General features: G+C 35.3%; 1 protein-coding gene across 3 annotated transcripts; it reads left to right on the top strand.

Moving 5' to 3' along the window:
* Window positions 1-5,474: 5,474 nt before the first annotated feature.
* On the top strand, window positions 5,475-13,747 carry Gpr85 (G protein-coupled receptor 85). 3 transcript variants are annotated; one of them, XM_058572103.1, is made up of 3 exons: window positions 5,475-5,736; window positions 6,250-6,880; window positions 8,250-13,747. In XM_058572103.1, the coding sequence occupies exon 3, from the start codon at window positions 8,420-8,422 to the stop codon at window positions 9,530-9,532; it is 1,113 nt and encodes a 370-aa protein (XP_058428086.1). In that variant the 5' UTR covers window positions 5,475-5,736; window positions 6,250-6,880; window positions 8,250-8,419; the 3' UTR covers window positions 9,533-13,747. The 3 variants fall into 3 exon arrangements, with proteins under 3 accessions (XP_058428086.1, XP_046278424.1, XP_058428087.1); XM_046422468.2 differs by having other exon boundaries at window positions 5,475-5,787; XM_058572104.1 differs by lacking the exons at window positions 5,475-5,736; window positions 6,250-6,880 and adding an exon at window positions 6,946-7,154.
* The last annotated feature ends 11,961 nt before the right edge of the window (window positions 13,748-25,708 follow it).

Here is a 25,708-nt window from a genome sequence, read left to right as displayed (position 1 = left end):
CTTCTGGTATTCTAGTGGAGACTAAGACATCTGTTGAATGAGTGAAATAATGCTATCTCAAGGATGTAGTAAAGTTCTTTCTAATGCATAGTCAGGCAGAAAAGAACACATTTCCATTTTAACCAAATGTTAACCACATTAAAGTAGTAACCATATTTATGAGGGGTGTGATATTTGCTTTGTGTCTTGGTTTTTGTTTTATAAAGCTATGCTTTTGTAAAGAAAAAAATAATAAAGCTTAAAAAATAAAAGAAATGAAAATCACATTGTAGTTTTGGATAGTCAACATGGGAACTCTTAAAGTCTAAGATAACCTTCTTAAGTCATATTTTAATTATGTGCATTTGTCAAGAAACTAAACACTACAAAAGCTTAAATAACCCCAATCTGCTTATATTATTGAATAACAGGTACTGATAATAATGGCCTTAATGCACTGCAAGATTGAAATAACCTCTGAATAATCAAAGAAAAAAAAAACCTTAGAGTTCTAGAGTTTTAAAAATTACAATGCATTTTTATTTCCTGAAAATTTACAATCCATGTAAGATATGTGTGACTCTCCATTAACCTAAATATTAAATTAACTTCTCATTCCTTAATCATTTTACCAACACTTGCTTCTCCTCTTCTCCTTCCTACCTTCTCTCCCAACACACACACACTCACTCACACACAGAGTCATTCTGTTTTTCTTCTGGCTGAACATAAATGAATCTAAAAAATCAGTGCAGAGGTGAATGAGCACATTTAGAATATTTTAACAGACCAAGGGCTTTTTTTTCTAAACTCTAAAGTTTTACAAGGCATTAGTAGAGAAACTTGAATCTGTTCTTCTCCTCATTTACAGTATCACATTTAAATAATGTGTAACATAAGAAGAATTTTAAAGATTTCCGGAAGAAGACATGGTTTATTTACTCAAATAACTATAATTTTGTTCATAAAACATCAAGAGAATTCATTAAGACCTTTATCACTGAAACAGCACTGTCATTAACAGCAAAGTGTTTCTTAGGCTGATGTTACAGGCTTTTAAGCTTGTGCCCCTCACTTTTTAATCCCTTCTAGTTTGACTTGCTTTTCTGAAACTGCCCTTTCAAAGGTTTCTAATCTGATCACCAACTCCAGGATATCTTCTCATTCATCACATTTCTAAACTTCCTAGTCATAGAACTGCATGTAACCCAGCATCCCAATCCCCAGTATTTATCCAAAAGATCTAAAATCAGCATTCTATAGCAGCTACATCAAAGTTTACAGCAGTGCATTTCACAATAGTCAAGTTATAGAACAAGAGCAGATGACTATCAACAGAAGAATGGATAAATAAAATGTGGTATATATACATACACAATGGAGTTATACAGCCATAAAGAAGAATGAAATTATGGCATTTGCTGGTAAATGGATGGAACTGAAGAATGTCATGTTAAATGAAATAAGCCAGACCAGAAAGTCAAGAGTTGTTTTCCTCTTGTATGCGGGAGCTAGACCAAATTAAGCAGGGGAAAGGGTGTGAAGGAATCCCATGAAATTAGAAGAGATCAGTATGTAGAGGAAGAAGATTAAGGGGAAGGGAAGATGGATGGGAAAATCAAGAAACAGTAGATGAATGAAATTGACCAAACTATCCTGTGCACATGTATGATATCACAGCGTTGTTCACTTTTATGTCTATCTATAAAGCATTAATTTTAAAAAATCCTAAATAAATAGATGGAAGACTAGTAGAGTAGACAAAAGGGAATAATGGGCAGGGACAAAGGCAGCGAAATGGGAAAGAACTGGGGACTGAATTGGAACGAATTATAGTCTGTGCTTTTATAATTATGTCAAAATGAATCCCAACAGTGTGTATAAATATAATGCACTGATAAAAAATAAACTTCCTAGTCAAAATTTGCACAGATGGTCTGCTCCTTTGAATTCTCTTTTCCATAGGGCCTATGATATTGAACTTCCTCCCTTCCTCCTTCTTTCTGGTTCTTTCATGACCACTCCTTCTTTTTAAATGTAGATATTCCCTTAGTTTTGTGGTTTGTCCTAATGGAGTGGAATGGGCATGTTTGTTGTCTAACTTTAGCCTCTTCTCTGAACAGTCACTCCTTTGGCAATACCATCAGCCTATTTCCAGATTGCCTATCACCTACAGGCATTTCTGAATTGTGTCTCTTCATTTCCAACTGAACATTTGAACATCCTACCAGCATGTCACATTCAATACATTTAAAATGAACACCTCATTTTCCTTACCAAACCAACTCCTATTTTTTAACTTTTGCCGTTTCTGGTTAATGATGTCTTCTGCCTTCTCGTTTTTTCAACTCTGCTAAGAGCCATAGCCAAGTAGTAGGATACATGGCATTTTTGGTTGAAAGGTGACGCCAGCAAGCCATTGAGATGATATGATTATGTTAAGATCTGCATTCATATGGATATTAGACCCCTGCTGTCCACCTCAGCCTGCTACTGGAGTGGGTCCAGGAAAGGCCTCCTGTGTGGGTTGGCATTTTTCCCGAGAGCATACAGGGCATTGGCAGGAGTTTAAAAATAAAGTTTGTTCCCGTTTGAGTGGCTCGTGATTTTGTGCCCAGCCAGACTGAGGCACGACCCAAGAATCAATCCTTAACTTTTCAATCTCCTTTGCTTCCCCCTTTAATCACTTCATAAAAATATGGCTCCTTGTACCAATGAGATTCATCCCTTTTTTTCTGTTCATTCTATACCCACCACTTTTACCAGCTCAAGTCTTCACTACATTGATGAAACTGCTTGTTCCACCTTTTGTTTTTTTGTTTCTTGCAAGAACTAGCACAGGACAGCATATAGAGTAGAAGGTTAACAAATGTTTATTAAATGAAATAAAGGAACAAATCTCAAAGTTCTTAGAGACTAGATCATTGTATACATACAAGTCACAAAAAATAAACTGCTGAGTTTTCAAAACTGGTTCTTGTATTGAGAAGTGAAAAAAATATCTTACAGATGCTAGCTTTAAAATTAAAAGTAAGGGTTAGGTTGTAGCTCCGTGGTAGATAGAGCACTTGTCTAGCATGTGCGAGGCACTGGGTTTGATTCTCAGCACCACATAAAAATAAATAAAATAAAGGCATTCTCTCCATCTACAACTAAATATACATAATATTTCTTAAAAAATAAAAGTGAATTATATTAACATTTTGGAACCTTTTTTATGGCAGAGCAAGAAGAAAGATTTTACAAAAGATGACTCTTTAAGTGTTTTAGAAAGGAACATGCCAGATTCCTAATCTTTTAAAAAATTCACTAAAATTCTGAAGAAATCTCATTGCTAGGATGTTCACAATTATAATTATTCCAAATCCTGAGGCACAATTTTAAAATCTAGTGATAGTTTTTTAGGCCTAGTATATTCTTTCACCATTTTACTCCTTAAGTAGACAAGCACAATGCCCTAAAAAGTTTCAGTGACTTGAATGTCACTGTGAAAAAGATTATTTTTTGCAGCAACTGTAATCTGAAAAACATTATCAAAATGCAAATGTATAATTTCCTTGTGTTACTGGTCACAAATTCTCGGTTAATTAATTATTTTGAATAACCTATCAGAAATTGTTTCTATGCAGAAGTGTCCAATAGGAACCTTTCTTGTCAACATAGCTTCCAGAAAACTTATAATATAAGGCTCATTCCCATATATTGCTTTAGATTTTGACAAAAGTTGAGAACCCTAAAGATATTGTTTTAAATTTTAATGACCAGTTTTAAGCAGGAAAAAAATGAAATTTTAAATGAATACTTAAAATCTTTTCTTAGAATTTTCATCCTAGTTGACTATTCTCTGCATCCAGGATTGTTATTTCCTGACATACATTTTCAATACATAGAACAAAAACAATTTGTTTATTCATCACAAGTCTATGCATCACTTGGCAAAAACCTGAAATAGAGTAATGTCAAGAAAAGGTGGTTGCTTTTTAAAATAAAATTATATACATATTTATTACAAGAACCAGATTAAGCAAATTGCATCAGTCTTCCTAATGCAATGATCAACATAGTAAATGTAATATGCCAAGAGCTTGAAAACCTTTAAATCCTCAGACACAAGGATTAGAGTATAAGGTAATTTATTATGTTTGCTTTGTTCCTTTACTCTTAACCTGAAAATCAATTTTTTCTAGGTTTGGTGATATAAGGAATCAAAAAATGAAATTAGCTAGGATCAAATAACACTATGATGTAAACAATCTGAAGCAACACTTTACATTTGAGAACTTGTAGATGAGATGAAACTTTTGTCATCTATTAAACATATTTTTAAAATCCCTGTTGATACAAGAAGGAGATTCCAATGTTTTCTCTAGTAGAGTAATGAACTAAATGGAAAATACTCATTAATTTCTTGAGCACCCTTGTGAGGAAAGAAAATGACATTCTCATCTAACAACTAAAAAAACTGAAGAGCTACTGGAGGTAACTGTGCTCAATTGCAAAGGATTAAAAAAAAAAAGCTCAATATACCCTAAGATGTGGTATTTCATACACATATACCCTCTCTATTATTTTTAAGGATTCAGGATCTGTTTCTTAAAACACAAACCTAGTTAAACTCTTGGATCTTAGTCCGATAGCTTTCTGCAGAGTAAATTATTTCCTCAAGGCTTGACAGTACAGTTGCCCTCTTAATTTACTTTTAAATAGCTTTTCCCTAATCCATACAACCTAATATCTAGTCCATCGTAAGTCTTCACAAACTTAAATTTAAGTCTCTTATTTTAAAAATTCAGTAACTAATTGTTCTTTGAAAAGTAAATTGAGACAATAATTGAGAAGTAAAAGGAAAACAACAAACTGAATTTTGTATTCTATAAAAATAAATTGGACATTTCACTTAGAAGTTGCAAACTATCAGAGTTTTGAGTTCCGAATTCATGTTTTGCAAACAAAAAGAAAGTTCAATTGTTTTCCATTTAAAAAAAGAATTTGAAATTCACTTAAAAGTTGTCAACTGACATGTAGTTTTGATTTCTGCTCAATTCATTTGTCTTTAAAAAAGCGAAATGTTTCACTTGGATGGAAATGTCCTCAGGTTACTTTGAGTACTGCTCTAGTATTGATTTTGCTAGATTATAAGAATGCCAAAGTTAAGTGCCTTAGGTATGTTCTTTAAAAAAAATATATATATATATATATATATATATATATATATATATATATATATCCATTTTTTTTAAACGGGCTAGGCATATTCAAAATCAAATCAAGGAAATTAAACAATGTTTTAGTATTAGTAACATTGGGCTTTGTGTAACAACTGTGACATCATGACAGTGAAGTGGTCATTTTTAAGCTTTAAACAGCGAAAGCTTTACCTCGGAGTGTCCAATAGAAATGCAATATGTAAATTAACCTATATTATCTGTACGCTGATTGGCTTGAGTTCTCCCGAATGTCACAGTCTCACCACCCAGCAATGAGGTATTTTACTGCTGTCTAGAGATCAAATTATTACTGTAGAGAAGATTTTTTAGTTTTTCTGTTTCATTAAGAGATTATTATAAAGCAATAAGCATGCAGGAAGAGAAGCAGACGTTTTACATTGAGGATTAATGAAAGCATGTCTGCTTGCTTTTGGGGGGTGGGAAGTGGAGGGTGGTTGCTTAAAATCTTACACCACCCTCACAAAAAAAACTCTTCGGAAATCGTAAAATAAGGAAATGCATGATTCTAGAGGCATCCCTAAGCACCCAGGTATCAGACTATATGTGGTGTTTGTGATATCATCGGACGGTTTGGACTGGTGTAAGTTTTATGTATTCGTTATGTTCCTGGTATTTTTCATCTGTAATAACAAAGGTGGGGGGGGGGGAACTCATACACACAACTGCTTTGACACCACCAACCTATTGGTCAGACGAACTTGAAAAAAGGGGAAAGAAAGGCTGTTCCAAGGTGGGGTGGAATGCAAGGAATAGCCATTTAATTTTTTTTTTCCCCGTACAACGAATGATTCTTTAGTCATCTCTGTTAAGGTAGAATGAATGTAAATTATTTTTGCAATTGTCCTCCGAAGTTAGCTTTTCCCTTCCAAAACGCAGATTTGCGTGCATTCGGAAATAGATGATGACTAACAAAGACAGGGTTGCCCTAACCTGCTTTCCCTTCTTCCCCATTGACAAGCTTTTTGACTGTGCAATTTTTTAAATTCTCTTTTCTTTTTTCATTCTTTCTCCCTCCCCCCACCCAACCCCCCACCCCTTCCAGCTAACCTGCAAATTCAAAGGTCAGCAGAGGAAATCATTTAAGAAGAATTCCAAAAGAAGCTTCCAATGCTTTGAACTACCCTAAGAGAGAAAGGAAGAAAATGTTCCGGGAAGGCGAGGGTTCCGGGAAGCTGGGGAAGGGGCGGGCGTCCTGGGCACGGCGGCTTCCTTGTGCGCTGCCCTAAGGGAAGAGGATGGGCCTGAGGTCCTGAATGAGCCTTTCCAAGCCCCCACTTAAAATGCGGGGAGGGAAAAGTTCAGAAGCAGCCACAAGGTGACAAAAGCCTAATTCTGTCAGTTGAACTGGACAGGGCAGTCAACAAACCCAGCTAGCTCTGGAGACGCAAACGGGCTCCCGGGGCACCACAGAGGCTGAGGCAGCCCCTGCTGCCGCCCTCGCCACCGCGTCGCCGCCGCCGCCGCCGCGAACCCTGCGTTACTGGGGGAGACAGTGCCGCTGCGACAGGGGAGGACGCGGCTGGAGCTCAAGGAGGCTCCAGCGCGCAGGCGCCGCCGAGCCCTGCCTGGATGCTCAGTCAAGGCACTAAGGCAAAAAAAAAAAAAAAAAAAAAAAAATCAGCAATTTATAGAAAGAAGAAGCTATAGTCTGTCGGGATATCCAACACCAACAGGTAGGAGGATATACTCTTGGTTAAGTTCGGGGGGAGGGGGTTTGCACAGTGTTGATGAAACTGCAGGTTCACGGGAAAGAGCCCCCCCGAGTTTTTTTTTTTTTTTTTTTTTGACATTAAACTGCATAATGGAAATACATTCAGACAATGCATCTTCAGTAAGGCTTATTGAGAGCTTCGTTTCTGGAAAGCGTTGCAAGACAGGAATATCAGACTGCGAATCACCGAAACCCTTCCCTTGCAGCACAGAGGCAATCTCTCTCCCCATCTTCGCGTATGTAATGCATGTTTCTCTCTCCCCCTCCCCCTCCCCCATTATAAATCCAGGGGTGGCGGATTTCAGGTTTCGTAATGTTGCATGATGCGATCGGTATTTACCCGGGGATGTACCGGTGGGGAAATTAAAATCATCGAACGCAGTTTTGCCTAGGCTTCCATCAGCATATCCCCAGCAAGTGAAAAGTGGCTAAGGAAACATGCTTCGTGGGAATAACAGAGAAAACCAATTTCTCTGATGTAGCTCCCAGGCACCTAAGAGACAATGTGCTTTTTGCTTTAAAATGAAGCCGCTTGGAATTTGCACCAGATTTTTCAGTGTAAATGAGAAGAGCATAATTGCCTAGGAGATACAGATTTGTGTTATATTCATTTGAATACAGGCAGCCAAGGTTTACAGATGGAAGTGCATTATTCCTTTGGGTGTGTTTCCCTGGCCAATATTTACATTAACCATTTTTAATAATCATGTGGGCTTAAAAGAGACAAGATTTGCCAAAAGTTGGGGGATGGGATAGAAAGGGAAAGACAAAAGATTAAATCACATCAAATCTTGGGACAACTTCTATTAATTTTGAAGTCTAGTAGTAATATTATGTTTTAAAATGAATCAACAAATACTCATGCAGCATGAACAGTGGCACTTGAGTTAAAAGACACATTTTTGCAGGGTTCTTTGGATCCATATGAGCAGGGAAGCTGCCTGTAAAACACTGACAGTACTAACACACCTCAGAAAAATGTAGGTAGCCTTTCTGTCTCCCATCACCAATCTTAGAGATTTCATTGCAATACTAGTGATTAATTCTTAGACCGGCATATTTTATGACTGTGGAACATTTTATTCCTTTTAGTCTCAAGGCACTCAGTCAAATGTATGTTCTCTAGAATATGGACATTTTTAAAATCACCTGGCTTGAAAAACTAAACAAGCTAATTCCCTGAAATCTCAAGCAAAACTACTTACTGAAGCAAAAACTACTATTTGAAATTAAAACTTTATTTGCTTCCCCATAAATGAACAGCTTTATGTTAGCACTGACATCATTACTTGTTAACTTAAGAACTGATAGCTCTTTTTTTTTTTTTCCAGATATTCTGATGGCAAATCAAATGGAAGAAAAGAGGAAGCATGACTGCAGATCGGATCAATTCTCATTGTGGATTACATTTTCAGTAAAATGTATGGATCTATCTTTTCCTTGTTCTTATATCTAGATCATGAGACTTAACTGAGGCTGTATCTTTATCCTCCATCCATCTATGGCGAACTATAGCCATGCAGCTGACAACATTTTGCAAAATCTCTCGCCTCTAACAGCCTTTCTGAAACTGACTTCCTTGGGTTTCATAATAGGAGTCAGCGTGGTGGGCAACCTTCTGATCTCCATTTTGCTAGTGAAAGATAAGACCTTGCATAGAGCACCTTACTACTTTCTGCTGGATCTTTGCTGTTCAGATATCCTCAGATCTGCAATTTGTTTTCCATTTGTATTCAACTCTGTCAAAAATGGCTCCACCTGGACTTACGGGACTCTGACTTGCAAAGTGATTGCCTTTCTGGGGGTTTTGTCCTGTTTCCACACTGCTTTCATGCTCTTCTGCATCAGTGTCACCAGATACTTAGCTATCGCCCATCACCGCTTTTATACAAAGAGGCTGACCTTTTGGACGTGTCTGGCTGTGATCTGCATGGTGTGGACTCTGTCTGTGGCCATGGCATTCCCCCCAGTTTTAGATGTGGGCACTTATTCATTCATTAGGGAGGAGGATCAGTGCACCTTCCAACACCGCTCCTTCAGGGCTAATGATTCCTTAGGATTTATGCTGCTCCTTGCTCTCATCCTCCTAGCCACACAGCTTGTCTACCTCAAGCTGATATTTTTTGTCCACGATCGAAGGAAAATGAAGCCAGTCCAGTTTGTAGCAGCAGTCAGCCAGAACTGGACTTTTCATGGTCCTGGAGCCAGTGGCCAGGCAGCTGCCAATTGGCTAGCAGGATTTGGAAGGGGTCCCACGCCACCCACCTTGCTGGGCATCAGGCAAAATGCAAACACCACAGGCAGAAGAAGGCTGTTGGTCTTAGACGAGTTCAAAATGGAGAAAAGGATCAGCAGAATGTTCTATATAATGACTTTCCTCTTCCTAACCTTATGGGGCCCCTACCTGGTGGCCTGTTATTGGAGAGTTTTTGCAAGAGGGCCTGTAGTACCAGGGGGATTTCTCACAGCCGCTGTCTGGATGAGTTTTGCCCAAGCAGGAATCAATCCTTTTGTCTGCATTTTCTCCAACAGGGAGCTGAGGCGCTGTTTCAGCACAACCCTTCTTTACTGCAGAAAATCCAGGTTACCAAGGGAACCTTACTGTGTTATATGAGGGAGCATCTGTAAATCTTTAGCCTTGTGAAACACTTACCTTCTCTGCTAAGCAATTGTGGCCTGTAGCCATATCTTGAGAAGAAATTCAAGAATGGGATCAGCAGTTACAAGGATTTGGGCAACATTCTGCAGTCTTTGCAATAGTTCACCTATAATCCTATTTTAAATCTCAGAGTGATCCTGCTGACTGCTGGTGAAGGTTTGTAATTAAGAAAGGACTGAACCACTGCCCTAAGTTTCTTTCTGTGGTTGAAAACTAGATAATGAAAGTAGCAGGTGCTAAGTATCAGTGCTAAATGCTGTGTATATCACTATGTATGAAAAAAAACATCAAAAAAAACAATTAGCATTGGACATCTTAATAAATTAAGTTGACATGAGGTAAATGTGTTGATAAAAACTAATTTTAGAAGTCTGAAGACTTTAAAACATTTCATACTATTTTTGTTTTGCAAAGACTAAACTATTTGGGGACTTAAAGTACTGTAATACACTAAAGACGTGCCATGAGTTATTGGAATATCACACTTTAAAAATCGCCTTGTAAGTTTTGGGGAGATTCCAAAGCAGTTTATTGGTTCCGATTAGAGTTTATCTTTTTTTTTTGTATTAAAACATTGTTATTTCTAAATACCACTTTCCTTACCTACTAGTGAAATTGCTAGCATTGAGCTGTATTATGTGGTTTCTGTTGATTTAGTATAAAGGTTTTCCAATTCATTTACATTTTACAAATGCTAGATATTGGTCTGGGAGGCAACATTAATGGTACCAGTCAGTCACAACTGAGCGGTTCTAATAATGCAGAATAAACACATGTTGCCTTAAAGGGTTATCTAGTATCCTTCATATTATTTAGCATTGGAGCAAATAGGCAAGGGATATTGAATCAGTAACTGGTCATGGTCATTCATCTGGAAGTGCATGGAAGATCATTTAATACTCTTTTTTCCTTTTTCCTCACATGGTTTGAAAATTAAGGTGCACATCATTGGAATAATGAGATTTTCTTCTGAGGTGTGCTACCCATTCTAGTGTGTTCTAAGAATCGGGCAGTGATGTATGTTTATATTTTAAGTCAGCTGTCAAGGGGAGACCACAGCCTTAGTATGACATCCTGCACAATTTGTGAAGCATTTATTCTATGGAAGGCACAGTCCTGTTTATACTTTCTGCACATTCAGTGTATTGGTCGTTTAAATTATTTCAGTTTTAACTTGTGAAAGCTTATAATATGATTTCTGGTATTTTAGAAATACATTAGATTCTGTGAGTCTCATTCTTTAAGAAACAGATGTGTGAACTTCAATATAAAGTTGCATTTGCCAAAATTTATCTGTGTAGCCTGTTAATTTTCTTGGAATAAATTTTACATTTTTGGCATATAACAATCAGTTTAAAAAAAAACAATCTGGGAGTCAAGCACAAAGTAGAAAGGCTAATTTATTATGATTTGGTTTTTTAGACTTGTGCACCTGCTTAATTGATTGGTTCAGAATTTTAGTACAATCATCACACTTTAATTTGATACATAGTAGAAATCTTGGGTTCTTAATATATCATTGGTAAGGAGAATGGTTTACAACAGCATTTACAAAACCAGAGAAAGTTATTATATTTGTTTATTTTTCATTGTTTTATTTTATTCATTTTTTTATTTGAAAATGTGAGATTAGGTATTTAGTGAAATAGAATTTTTATTGCTATTATGCCTCTTTAAACACAATACCAACAAAAATAAGAAAAAAGTAACTGAATTGTTTCAATGATGTATGTGACTATTGAGTTTTGCTTTTATAAGGACAGCTCAAGCCATGATTTAGTGAGCACTCTTGGCCTTATTTTTACTTTATGCCAAAGTTTATTGAATTTGAAACAAATTTTAATGCACAACAGAGAGAGTTTTATCTAGCAATAAAATCTCCTTCTTGGTACTAAAAACATTATTTAAAACACAATAAAGAAAAATGTTATCCAAAGATGGTCTGATAACATGTTTCCATCTTAAAAACATTTACAGGAGAGACATAATTACAATGATTACCCTTATGGAGAATTCCATGTAGAGGTTCAAATATCATCAGCAATTGGTAGAAAAGTCAATCATCTTGAAACAAGAGAGAACAAGTTTACCAAGACTCACCTGCACTACATAGATAAGAAAACTGAGGTGGGAATTAGGAGTAGGAAGCCTGAGGAATCAAGAGCAAACACAAACTTAGCTACTTAAAAAAAGAAATTCAAACAGTTTGGGCAAGTGACCAGTCCTAGTGAGCAGTGAATACAGCCGAACTGCAGTGATTTCATTTCGGCCTACTTCTTTCTAACTTGACTTTTGCAAGCCAAGGAGGAATCAGTGGATAAGACCCATTCCTAGTTATGAATGCCATTTGTAACTCAATAAGTAATGGTTGTAATCATACAAAACAAAAGTTGTCCTCAGTGTCTTTATGACCAAATTGCATTGCCTATTTTGGCACCCATTATAATATTTAATATTTAAAAACACTTGGTAACTAATTTAACTTGAAAATTTTACTGATCTTCAACCCATAAAAATGCATTCCCACCAGGGAATCCAACTTCCCAGTGAGAAAGACTCATTATCAATAATAATGTGTCCCTCTTGGAGTAATTACACGTTGGAACTGAACAGTCTTTAAATTGTTCTCCATCATAGTGGTGATGTGCTTGCATGAATGTGTCTATACTTTCTTATCTGGTTCCCTTTGTGCACAATGGATTTATTTGTGAGATTCCTAGCTGTAATTAGGCATTCAGTCTTGACTCTGGAGTCTCATGCAGATATTAACTAACACAGAAGGAGGTGAGTAACTTGCCCAGTTTCCCACACAGGCCCTATTTAAATAACACAAAATTAATCATAGGGATTATATTAAAAATTATTTGTAGCTAGGACAATCTATTAACTGCATTATCTTCTTCAGATATTAGCTGACTGAATTTCAACACTGGCATTTTCCATAGACTTTAACTCATTTGTTATTGTTAACACATGGATATGGCCACTTATCCATTTGTCTCTACTTCTATGAATGTCATATCTATTGTTTACTCATTTATTCATTTGTTCAGAAAATATGTGCTGGGCCTGGCCTTGGTGTTATGGACACAGTGGAAAACATGGCAGAACAGTTTCTCATTGAGATTTCTTAATCTAATGGGAAAGACACAACAGATATATAAAAGCAATGAATTATGACTATTAAAATAGTAAACATTGTTAAAATGGAACAGGTATTAATGACCATAAATTGACTGCTTTCCATTTTTCCTCCAGTGTCTTTTCTTCTATTTTGTTCAGCATTTCTTGGGATCTCCCACATCATACTCCCTCAACTCAGACTTACAACTATATTTTGGAACCAGTTTCCATGTTGTTGATTCTATGTACAGATTCTTAATTATTCATGTCCACAAGAGAGAGAGTTCAATTCCTTTCAGAGATTTGGAGGTGAGTCTTTTGTTATGCTCAGATTTCCCTAATGTTAGCATGAGAATCCTGCCTAGAGTGCAATCAAACTGAGGACTTGTGTATGTGCTTCGTAGGATTCTTAGGGGACCTCCCCTAATGCCCAAGCAAAGATGGAATTATATGTGAAGTGGGGTGCATTATTTTATTAATACATTTGTCAACACCCCATCTTTATTGGGAATATGAAAAAAAACTGGAATATACTATCAGTTGAAAAGTTGATTTGGACTCCAACATTTACTTCTATTGCAAACACAATGAAACATATTCATAATTACATAGATATACAACTTTCTACTAAGCCATGTAATGAGTTGTGTTCCATCTGGGGTTACCATAGTATAGTTGTGAACAGAACCAAGTTGACTCTTCTGTGTATTCACCTCAGATAAATTTAAATGGTTTCATTCTCATTTTATTCCATGTGTATCATAGGTTATATGTTTTAACATAAAAATACCTCCGCTTATCTTAATTCATATTAAGAAGAAAAGAAAGAAGCCAACATGATAGATGGTCATGTTTCAAAGATTGGCTAAAGACATTATTAATCGAGATAGATGGTTGCCAGACTTGTGGATTATTTATGATTCCCAAATCTTGTGAATTCATTCATTTTTCTATGCAAAATACATTATTTTTGTTTGTTAATGTTCTCTTTTAAATATATTGACTGGAAATTTCAGCATCTAATAAGAGAATTGTTTTTTTGCTGAAGTTTTTTGTTGTTATTTTCAACTGCAGGCATGCAAATGTTCTGTGACTTTCTTGTTCAGAAAGGAAAATAAAGTTTCTGAAGGAAACTTTACTTACAACATATTAAAATGATAGTATTGCTCCCTGTTGAGGCACAACTTCATAAATAGTTTGTATAGTTGTTAAAATGAAGACATTATTGATACATTGCTGGATGATGATGATCATGATCATGATGATGATTTTGCCACCAACAAAATAGTAAATAAGTTAAAGGCATAATGAAAATTGGAGAAAGATAGGGAAGATTTGGGGGAGAGGGTCGATAATTTTTGCTCTATGCTTCTATTCTTAAAAAAAATAATAAAGCCAAAAGCCTTTAACTCTACAAAAACATTATATAAGTAAGACCTGGTTTTTAAAATGGGGAAGGAGCTTTTACATCACCTCCTTTTGCCAAAAGGATGATGTCCATTAGCTGCTCAAACCCTTTGGGTTAAAAAGCTTTTAAAGCCAGTTTTACTCTCACCATAGCAGGCAGTTAATACAAGGACTAGAGCCTGAAAGGCCCCCAGAGGAAAGCCAGGAGAATGTGTTTCCCTCTGAGTGGTTGTGGGAAAAGGCCTCCAAGAAGCCACAGGTAGTGTGGAATTTGGAATTGTTTGCACCCAGCTAGCCCCAGATCCTTCTGGAGCCACAGGACAACATCACCTTCAAGTAGGCAGGTTTCCAGGTTTGGGCTTGGAAGCAGAAAGCAATTTCTTTTCCTTCTCTCTGGGTTTAGAAAATAATAGATTCTTGACATACATATTAAAACTGATACTGTAATGCATGTCCCAGTTTTTGAGGTTTTGAATAGACAATGAAATATTGTAACATTTTACTTATATGGGTATCAAAGATCACGGGAGGAGGAAACAGGTCATTTATTATACTATGGGGAAAATTATTACAGTGCTGAAAAATTTTAAAGCTGAATTGATAATTGATTTGAACTAGCTAAAGTTAATTAGTAGCGTCTTTTCATAGTTTAAGTGAGGAAAAATCTCACTAGATGAAAGACGAATTTGTTCTTTTCTCCTCCATCAAAAAGGAAATTGTTGAATTGAAAGTTTATTTTCCTCAGTGAGAAGAGAAATTTTTTTTACTTGGTGTAGTTTAATTCAACAATTATGTATTGTGTGTCTATTGCATATAGGTTCTTGGGAAAATTACTTAACGTTCTATGCCTCATCAATCAAAAGGAGATTACCATAGTATTTGTGTTCTAGGGCTAATAAGAAGATTCAGTGAGTGCATCCTCATGAAGCCCTTAGCAGAGAATCTGGCATATTAAATACACTTTACTTTTTACTGTAATAAACTGCACCACCATCTAGCAGTAGAGACATAAACACATTATGAGACAATGTGATAAGTGCTGTAAGGGAGATGTGTGAGATAAGTGTTGAAGGAACACAGACAAGCAATTAACTCTGTGAAGGTGGGAAAAGGAAGGTGAGATAGAAAAGGTGCCGACTGAACTAAGCCTTGGAAGATAATTTTAATTTCATCTGCTTGACAAAATTAGGAAAGCCATTTAAGATAGAGGGAATATCAAAATGAGCAAAAGGCTGCTGGTGTGTTCAACATTGGGATCCACTAATCAGAGAAGTTCTTGTGATGTGACTGGAGCTTAGGGTCCAGAGTGGGAGAACTAACATGGCATGGTAATTAGCACAAGACTTGAAGCTTTGAGTCATCATTCTGTATAGTAGCTCTATGGTCTTGAACATTTAGGCAAACTTTTTGAGTTTCAATTTGCTTATCTGTAAATTGGGCAATAAGTAGTAGCAACTTCTACTTTTAAAGACTTGCTTCAAAGATTAAATAAGATAATAAACAGTAACTACTAAGCACTTTGTACTAAGCATTATTCTAAACACTTTCCATATATTTACATATTTGATTATCACAAGTAGATGCTATTATTATCTACACAAATTTAGAAGCTGAAACACAGAGGAGTTACTTGCACAAGGTAGTAATAGGTCCAATGCAGATGCAAGCACTTAATACAGCACCAAGCACAGAGTAGACATTCATAAATGTTGGCTATTGTTGCTACTGCTGGTGCTGTTAATTAAAAACAAACAAATTTAAAAAAAAACAGAAAAAAGAGACTAAAGGGAATAGAAGGGACTGAATAGCAACAGAGCTCCAAGCCTTCAGAATCGAGCTTAACCTTGCTGTCTGCCCTCCTTTCCCACTGAGAATCTGAAGAAAGCAAAGAATAGTTGTAGGTTACTAAAACCCATCTCTACTTTCATGTAGAATTCTGTTACTGCAGAAAGAGGAGAATCCATCTGATTTTTTTTCAAATGACTTTTTAGAAGAACGTTGCTCAGATTTTAAAAGTGGGTTACACAGCTCACACCAGGTGAACAGTTTTACCTAGATCTGGCTGTTCTTCAGTACTATATCAGTTTTGTCACATTCTGTAAAGGAATGATTGGAAATAGCTGACTATCACAGAACGGTAAAGTCTTTTCACAGAATCTGCCTTTAAAGGTCCACCTTCCAGGGACACCATTCCCAGTCTGTATGACAAGTAATTGCATCTCTTTCCTCACCCCAGATCTCTCCACAGCCTTTGGTGATGCTAGTGTTTAGATCTATACATAGTAAAGGGATGATTCATGGAGAATATGACAATTACACCATCAGTATGTTTACTTGGTATACATGCTTCCCCCAGCAGTTCTCACACTTCTTTATTGACAAATGAGCAGTTGTTTATACACCTGGCCATCCTTTGCTACAGTTTTTAAGCTGTTGGTTTGCCCAAATGAGCCCTCTGCTTTCATGTCAGCTGAGCTTCATTCTTCTTATTCAACCTCTTACTTTACCAGTCTGCTGAAGTGATAGCTGCTATCCTCGCCCACTCCAGTGTGGTGGGGTCTGTGGTTTCAGTAAACATGTTTCTATTTCATTATCTTGAGCAGTGGAGGACAGGGTGTCAAGCTGGGTGTTAGGAGTTGGTCTGCTGATCATCTACAAGCCATGGTCAATTCACTTATACAATGAAATTCCTCTGGCTTGGAAAAAAATCTATGGATTGTCTATATGGGTCACTGATGTTTTCAGGACATAACTGGCACGATTATTCCTAACCAACATAGCTTCCCACAGCTGACAGTGGTCCACTGAGAGGTACTTCCAATGTACAATGTTTAAACTAACAGGATTCCTACCTAGGCAGATCTTAGCTTGTTGACATCAACACTGGTGAGTATCTATATATAGCATATCAAAATACTCTTTCACTGGGCTTTTTCTTTATTCATGTGCTAACTTCATAACAGCACTTTTAATTTTAATCAGGCAGACTAGATGCTCTGTTTCCATTGCAAATGACCAAATTATGGATATTTGTGCCCTGTTATTTCTTTTAATGTTCTGTCTTCAATTATAAATAATTTATGGATATCTTTTAGAGGGAATCTAACCTGTTTCAAGTTCTTATTTTAAATATATGAGACATAAAATAGAGGAAGATATTTTAGTACCTCCACAGTTTGTTAGTTCAGAATGATCCACCTTTGAACACATACTTAATAAGCACCTACTGTGTACAAGAAGTTGTAGAGAGTATCTAACAAATCCTTTAATCAAATATGGTATCAGTTAGGTTTTAGTCTTCATGAACATACATTTACTTGTCTGTTTGTAGTTTTTTGCTGTGCCTTACATACATGAAGACATTGACTTTTAAATGCAACTCAACGCAAAAGTATTTTCCTATTATTTTTAGCCAATTCAAGGCCTAGATTTTAATGGCTAGCATTCATGGTGCATTTATATTTATAATGCTAATTTATAGCAGCAAGATGATTTAATTACTATAAATGCCCCTTTTTATATTTTGAGTTTTGTGGTTTGTTGAATTTTAAGAGAATGAACTAGAAAAGACATTATTCTTGTTGTAGTAACTTTTTAGCTACTAATAAAGAATTTGATAGATATTTATGAAAAATATTCATGCATCCTAGAATTCATAATTCAAGGAAACAAATGTTCCTATTTTTACATGCTCCTGGTATGCCAGCAATGTATTGGAAATTCTGTACAATTATTGCATCAGTGCCTCTAGATATGATGCCACTCAGTTCCCCGATGCAGAAAGAACCTATGTTCTTCTCTGTGGTGCTATTATTTGTTATGCCTGGAAGGTCTTGAGCTTTTTCTGCAGTGCCTGAGTTCCAGTGCTTTGAGTTTCCATCATGAGCATGAAAAACAGTCATTTTAAGGAGAAAAAATGAGAAGGGAAAAAAGACATTTTCTAATATATTGCATCTTGCTAAGGAAAATTTACTCTGTTATAATCTTTAAGATCACCTGAAATTACATGTACATGACAAAATACATTCTCATAAATATTCAAGCAAGAACTATTATATTTTCAAAGAACTAAAACTAGACTTATGTTGATAATCATGGACAAGTAGAGTGCATTCAATATAAAAAGTGACTCAACTTACTGCCACAGATATTTCTTTGTAGCAGAAGACAGGATATACATATAAATAATCACCAAAGAGATACTACATAAGATATGAGAGAATGGTAGGATTGTTCCAGTGGTAGAACCAGTGACACCAGGAAAAAAAAATCTTCATGAATAGAAGAGTCTGAAAGTCATAAATAACAACGAAACACACAAGGGGCTATTTTTTAAAATGGTCTAGAATCTGACCTCACTGTTGGAGAATCTTCAGGATCTAAGTGTACAATTCAAAGCTAATTTTTAAGAACTTTTAGGCTATAGCTGTTTTTATTTACCCAGATTCTTCTTTTATTCTTTCCTCTTTTTCGTTATCACCACCCTATAAACACACACATGTGCACACGCGCACATACACACACACACACACTCACACACACACATTCACCTCCCCCAACAACCAGACATACTTCTCCTTCCCTCCAGAACTATTTAGCTCAGTCCATAGAACCATTCCAGTTTCACCTTGGTCACTGTGACCCACATAAATTTATTTTCTGCAATGTCTAGGTTATATGTAATTTCTGTGTAGTTTTACATGATGTGATGGTGCTCTTTAATTGCTTTGGATTCATTTCTAGAGGATGAAAGATTCTAAGTTTGTGGGTCTTGTCTTCTACTTACTTCTTGTCCCACAGAGCACCCTAGCTTAATAACAGGCAATAAATAGATGCTCTAAAAATAGAAATATTATTTTCATATAGGGATGGAAGAGCAAAAATATTAATTTTAGAAATTTTGTCTGCTTTTCAACTCTTCTGCTAACTTTATCTTTGCCTTTGTCCCAGTTGAAATGTTAATTCAAATGTTATTTCCAAAATAGGGAAGGAGGCTCCATAAGGCAGAGAAGAAAGGAAAAGAGTCTATAATCAAAATGTGAATAATCCTGCCCTCTCCTATGTAAATAAATATTCTACTAGTATATTGATGGAAAATGGACTCAAAAGTTTCCTTTAATGGTGATAAATTTTGGACTATTTATGCTTTTTCCTTTAGCTCCCTTGTTTTTGGTTTCAGACAAATGGTCTACATGATCAGAAAAACTATATGACATTTTACTTCTAATAGCCTCAATTACCACATAAATATGTTAAATAATATTGAAACAAATATATGTTCAATTTTTAAAGACATATTTTTTCTTTAGAATATTCTTCACCTTGTACAATATTTACAAATTGGCACATTCTATTCATCATAGATATCTCTTAATCTATGCTTCAACAAGGACCTATGTTAGATTATTTTTATAGATTACTTGTCATGACATCAAAAATGTCATCATGGAGAAATCAGCTAAACTGTAGTAGAATTTTAAAACATATACCCTAGTACATATTAAATGTTAGAGAATAAGAAGAGATAAGAGTTAAGCTTATCAAGTATGAACAAATATTGCCTTAAATCAGTATATTTTCCACAATACTTAAAATAAATTAGTAAAATACAATCTAGAGTAATTCAATTTTTAACAGATGGTTCAAATGCAGTTATTGAAAAATCCCTCTGAAATATCATTTAGAATATGACCCTATAATTGGAATATAAAAATGAAATTTTATATTCCATTTTTATATGCCAAGAATATGACCTAATATAAACTGAATTTTAATGTATATTCAAGTATACTTTAGAATAATTTTGTTTAATTTTAAATAGATTATATTGCTGTTGAGTTTGGTGTATAAGGGTACTTATTATTTTATCAAATTATTATTATCATGATTATAATTATTTTAAATGAAAATAGGGACAACTTGAGTGTCCATTTGGCACAAGAGAAAGAAAGACATATATAATCTTAATTTGTCATATAAATGAGCCCTCTAAGTTTTTATGGGTGATAAATAAAACTGAATGATTGGATTTTTTTACTTTTAAATTATTTTTTATAAATACAAACCTTGGGCTTATGTGGACATAAGCCCACTTTTACATCTAATGTCTTTTGTTCACACTGAAACCTTTGGTTCAGATGTTCTCCTGAGATTTAAATAATTATGAAAGAGTCTAGAACAAATAATTAATACCTCTTATTTTGTTAATCAATAAAAACTAAAAGTATTATCTTTATTCATCTAACTGAACTTAGTGGTAGTTCTTTTCTGAAGGAAGAATCATAAAGAAAATTATTTGATTATTGTTAGTAATTATTTATTCATTCATTCATCAAACATTTATGCAACACCTACATACATACATTACATGGTAATGTTCCATTGTATTCAGCACAAATTATACCTCAGTGAATAAAATACATACACAAAACCTGATTCTTATACAACTGTTTATAAATATGAGGGAGATTTTTGCATATTTTATTAATCTGGAAATGTTATTATTTCAGTTCCAAAAGAGAATTGTGCCATTTAGAAAGTATTGCCTAAACTAATGTTCTCATCCTCACTTTTAGATTTTAATCATTAAAGATGTGTAAGAAAATCATCCTACAGATTCATTCTTGAGACAGTTCTTTTCCAAAATCAGGAAAGCAAATGCTCCATCCTAGCAAAAGTGATTGATTTCTAGGCTTCTTAATTTCAGTAAAAGATCAGTTATATCATGAAACCATATTTCACAGAGAGCAGGCACTGCTGGGGGAAGTAAGCTTAAGGTTGTTCCCAGCAGAGTACATGTTCACTTTGTGCAGTGATTCAGGGAAGTTGTTTTGCTAACTAGCTCCTCAAACTTCCTGGTTTCTGAAATACAGCAAGAGTATTCCTGTATTAGGGCTGTGTGATTTAGTATATTCTATGTTTAATAGGGAGGAAATGAATTATTATTGATTTGATTGACACTGGTTCTTAAATTGCAACACAAGTTGCCTTAAAATGAAAGCAAACATGGGTTTCTTTTTTAACTAAGAAATATCTTCCTGGAAGATATATTTTCCGTAAATATAAGCAGTGCTGGATAAGCATAAGAGAGGGACAAACGTGTTGCTGGAATGGAGTCTTTTGTGGGTCACTGAGTCTAATATTACCTACATTATTATGGCTCTGGGAGGACAAAGAGTAACTCATTGGTATCTTTGGTTCTATTTAATAGTCAAGTAAGTTTAATTTTTTTAAAAAAAAATTAACAAACTAACACTGGGGGTAAGACAAAGGACAAACCGAACTCTTTGGAAAGCTGAAGAAATTGACAAACACTGATTATTTCTCTATGGCTACTTCTAACTCTCCACTCCATAATTCACCTGCCATTATTTCATAGAAGAGCTAAAGGCCAATACCAGCCAAGTGATTCAAATTACGATTTTTGAGTGATCATGAAAAATACAATCATTTCTCCACTGACCTTATTTGAAAAAAAATTTGCACAAATGTGTATTATTTTCACTTTGAATTTTAATATTCCTTAAAAACTTTTAGTAGTCATTACTTTTTTAAAAACTGAGATCCAATCACATTGGATTCACTTTAAAAGGAGGCCGGCAAAAAATGCCAAGTTCCTGTTTCCATTTCCTCCTCCTCATTATACAGAATTGAAATTGTTAGGTTCTTCTTTGTAAGAAATATACCATAAATAATTGTTCTTCTTTGTAAGAAATATACCATAAAATTAATATTTTCAAGACTATTGTGCCATAAAGGATTTAAATAGATTCATTCATGAATGTATGCCTACAGAAGAACAAATCAGGGCCACAAGACCAAAGCTATCCACCCTACACTGCCCCGGGAGCTCAAATGACAGGGTGTCTCAATCAACCAAAGAAAAAAGAAGAGAAAAAGAAAAAAAATAAGAAGAAAAATTAATAAGAAAAGAGAAAACATAAGACAAAGGTCATGATTCCTGATGATAAAAATAAATGGCATTGTGGAATGATTGATACAAACAGCTGTTTTAAGACTCTGGAACTAAAAAAGCATTTATAATGCACAAATGCCACAAAAGGAACAAGTTAATAGGAAAATGGAGTCTGAAAGGCTCTGAAGAGAATAGACCTAATCGTGTCTAAGCTTAGGAGTCTGATGAATATTCCTACACAATAATATCAGAACAGATTGAATTCTTATTATAGCACATCACATTGTTTCAGTGAAATAAAAGGAATTACAGAGTCATTGGATAGTGTGAAATTTCAGGGGAGCAAGAAGTGTTTTCTTGGTCATCCTGGAAGCCTTCTTCAAAAGTAATTGTCTCCCAGTTTCTATAGTTGCAAATTGACATGAGTTATTTTGGTTTGTTTGTAAGTATAGAACAAAAAAAAATTCTATGGGAAAAAATTAGTTAATCTCTTCATAGGTATTGTGTGGCAAAAATATATGTATATTATTTATGCTTTCACTCTTAAATTAATTTTCTGGCATATTTTAGAAATATGCCTTTTATATATTATAAGATGATAAAGAATGCAGTTCTATCCAAGAGTCAGGAGACTTGAATTCTAGTTCTGGTGCTGCCAACATCATCTAATCTCTCTGAACCTCAATTTCATCATTCTTAAAAAAATAAACAAATAAAAAATCTCTGAGAAAAACTCTTTCTGTGCTGGCACTCAACTAGTCTCTTTAATTGTTTAAATTATGCTTTTTAAATATAAGACTACAATGAAATTTTCATTCAGATTCATCAATTATTTCTTTTAACTAGATTGAAGAAAAATAGACCTTTATAATAATAAACTCTACTTTCATAATAGTACCCAAGTGACTTGAAGGAAATTACAGAAATTCTAAAGTGTATAAGGAGTCTAGCTTACACATAGCAAGCCCTCAGTTTATGGAAAGGAAATTTAAACAAGTTCATATACATACACACAAATATCTACATATATATGTACACACACATATTGACATACAAATGTATATATGTCCTATAAGTTATACAACCTGTAAAGTGACTGAAGAGAAATATTTTTAATATTGAGGAGGAAAATAATAATCATGTCATTTTGTTACTTTTAAGAAAATGAGGAGAGAATGACTGAAATAACAACTGAGATGGACAGAACAATGACTTATTCAGATTCAGATCCTATGGGGACTTGGTAGAGGAAATCACTTTTTATTTTATTTATGGTTAAAGGAACCAAATATTGTCAGAAATAGCATACAATTGAAAGATCAAGAAAACTTTTATAACTTAGAAATAATAATAGCTTTCAGCTTAAAATCAATCATCTGTAGCAAAAAAGCTGTGTTATTGACCCAGTTGTGGAATGTAGAAATTTTGCAGGAAAACAGTTCATTTCTGATATGGACCACTGCAAAGAATAGATGACCACCTATGGTGTATGACTTGAACGACCACCAGATTCTTTCTCCCCAAACATGTTTTTCTTATTAGCAGGCCCGAAATTCATGATCCACAAGAGGACTCCCCTCCAGAAGGACACCATTAAATCAATTAATTGAATATGTGTGATTTCCCATCTTCTCCCAAACTTCAGAGAGACCTTGTTATTAATTACTCCCACCTACCTCCAGGAACTTGAGCCTAGTAGACTGCTTTTTATTTTACTTTTATGCTTTTGCTTTATTGTAGTCACCATATGTATGTTTATGGCTTCCTTGCCTAAAAAAGTGAAAAAAGTAATTATCCATCCTACATCTTCCTCTAGTTACCATGCCTACTCACCTCTTCACAACCTAGCATCATCTTCTCCTCACTCTTCCATTCATGGAAGCCCAGTTTCCCCTACAATTGCTATTCCTGAGGTCACCAAAAACCTCCTGCCTGGCAAATCTTATACCATTCCTTAGTCCATGGATTGCCTGATTGCTCTGCACCATTTGGCACAATTTATGATTCTATCCTCATTATACTCTTTTCCCTTGACTTCCATGATATCATGAGCATCTGGTTTTCCTCCTAATTCCATGGCCTGACCCCTTCAGTCTCCCTTCCAGATATTGATTCTTCTTCCTTAAACATTGTTGATAATCCTTAAGGTTTTAACATATGTCATTCATATCCTCTGACATTCTCTCCTTGGGAAATCTCATACCACATATGTAGCATTGGTAATCAACTGTATTAGGGCCACTACTAACTATTTTAGCACTTTTGTAAAAACTAAAAAAAGATACCTCTTCTTTGTTTAATATCTACAAGATATTAAGATAAATAGATAAATCTATAATATCTATGATGTTAACGATGCCAACCTTGGATGCGGCACTTTTGTGTAGTGCCCAATGAACACAAAGAGTGCCCATAGGATATGACCACAGTAATCACAGCAGGACAGGGAAGAGTAACAATTGCTAAGGACTTGAACTTAAACTTACCCAGGGAGAGGCAAGAGACTTTGGAGACAGGGCTAGCTGTCAGTTCTGAGAGAAAGTCCAACACACAGAGGTCATAGAAAGGACAGCAATAGCTATTAATAGATATTTATTGCATGCATGAATAAATCAGTGGATGGATGAATGAGTGCAGATTTCCTCCAATTCACTGGATACTGCATTCAATTTCTGGGAGACAGGTGAGAGAGTAATCCAGTTTTCTGGAGGAAGCTGACTACTATGTTAAACAATGAAAGGGAGGCAACATAGGACAGTGTGGACTTGCTTCTTCCATCCTCTCTCTGAATTTACCATAGAGTGATGAGTGATCCATAGCTATTACCTCACAAAAATTTCTGCAGAGTGGCATTATTCTTTATGCCATTTTACAGATGAGAAAATTGAGGCTCTGCAAGAAAAAAAAATTTGCTAGTGATGGCTGACGTCAGGATCCAAATGTCTATCTACCTGCCTCTCAAGCCTAAGCTCTGCTTCCCACATTCTCTGACCTCACACTGTAATAAACACCACTTATTAAAGCTTACTCTATCAGATTCCTTACATTAACTATCTAGTTTAGGCCCTTTACAACTCTGAGAAGTAGAAACTGAGATGTAAAAAGGGAAAGTATTTTGTCTAATCTCAAACAGATAAAAAGAGTTGAAGTTGGATTTTAAAACTGTTTCTGCTTCTAAAGCCCACATGTTTATGCTTTTTTGTTACCTTTGGGAAAAAAAAAATTATCTTCCTCAGAAGAGAGGTCCTGGGATAGGGCCTCATTATCAACAAGGGAGAGATGGCATGAAGTCTCCCAACACTGAGCTAGAAGAGCTTGAATCCTTTCTGTAACCATCCTAGTCAGGGCCAGCTAAGCTGGGATGAGGGTTAGAGAGATGGGAGGAGAGTCCAATGAAGGGAAGCATGGGTCGGGGAGGAGAGCAAAGTACAGACAATGTGGACAGAGCCTGTCCAGAGGACCAAAAGGTTCCAGTGAACTGGCAGGTTAGATATCAAGCCAAAAACAGATGCTGATAGAAATAATGAAGAGGAAAGGAAGGATGCAGAGAAATCAATACAAAATCATCTTAATTATATAATTTGTTTAGCCAAACCTTTAGCTATAAACCAAAGTACATTTTCACCTTAATTTGTGTTTCTTTTTCTATTCACTTTACATCCTATAACTTGGTTTTTCTGTTATGT

This window comes from Marmota monax, unplaced genomic scaffold (genome assembly GCF_021218885.2).
Source record: "Marmota monax isolate L192 unplaced genomic scaffold, Marmota_monax_Labrador192_F-V1.1 WCK01_AAM20220418_F8-fsc00027, whole genome shotgun sequence".
Lineage (NCBI taxonomy): Eukaryota > Metazoa > Chordata > Mammalia > Rodentia > Sciuridae > Marmota > Marmota monax.
The sequence above is the reverse complement of the archived record's forward strand: the minus strand, read 5'-3'. Positions and strand labels throughout refer to the sequence as shown.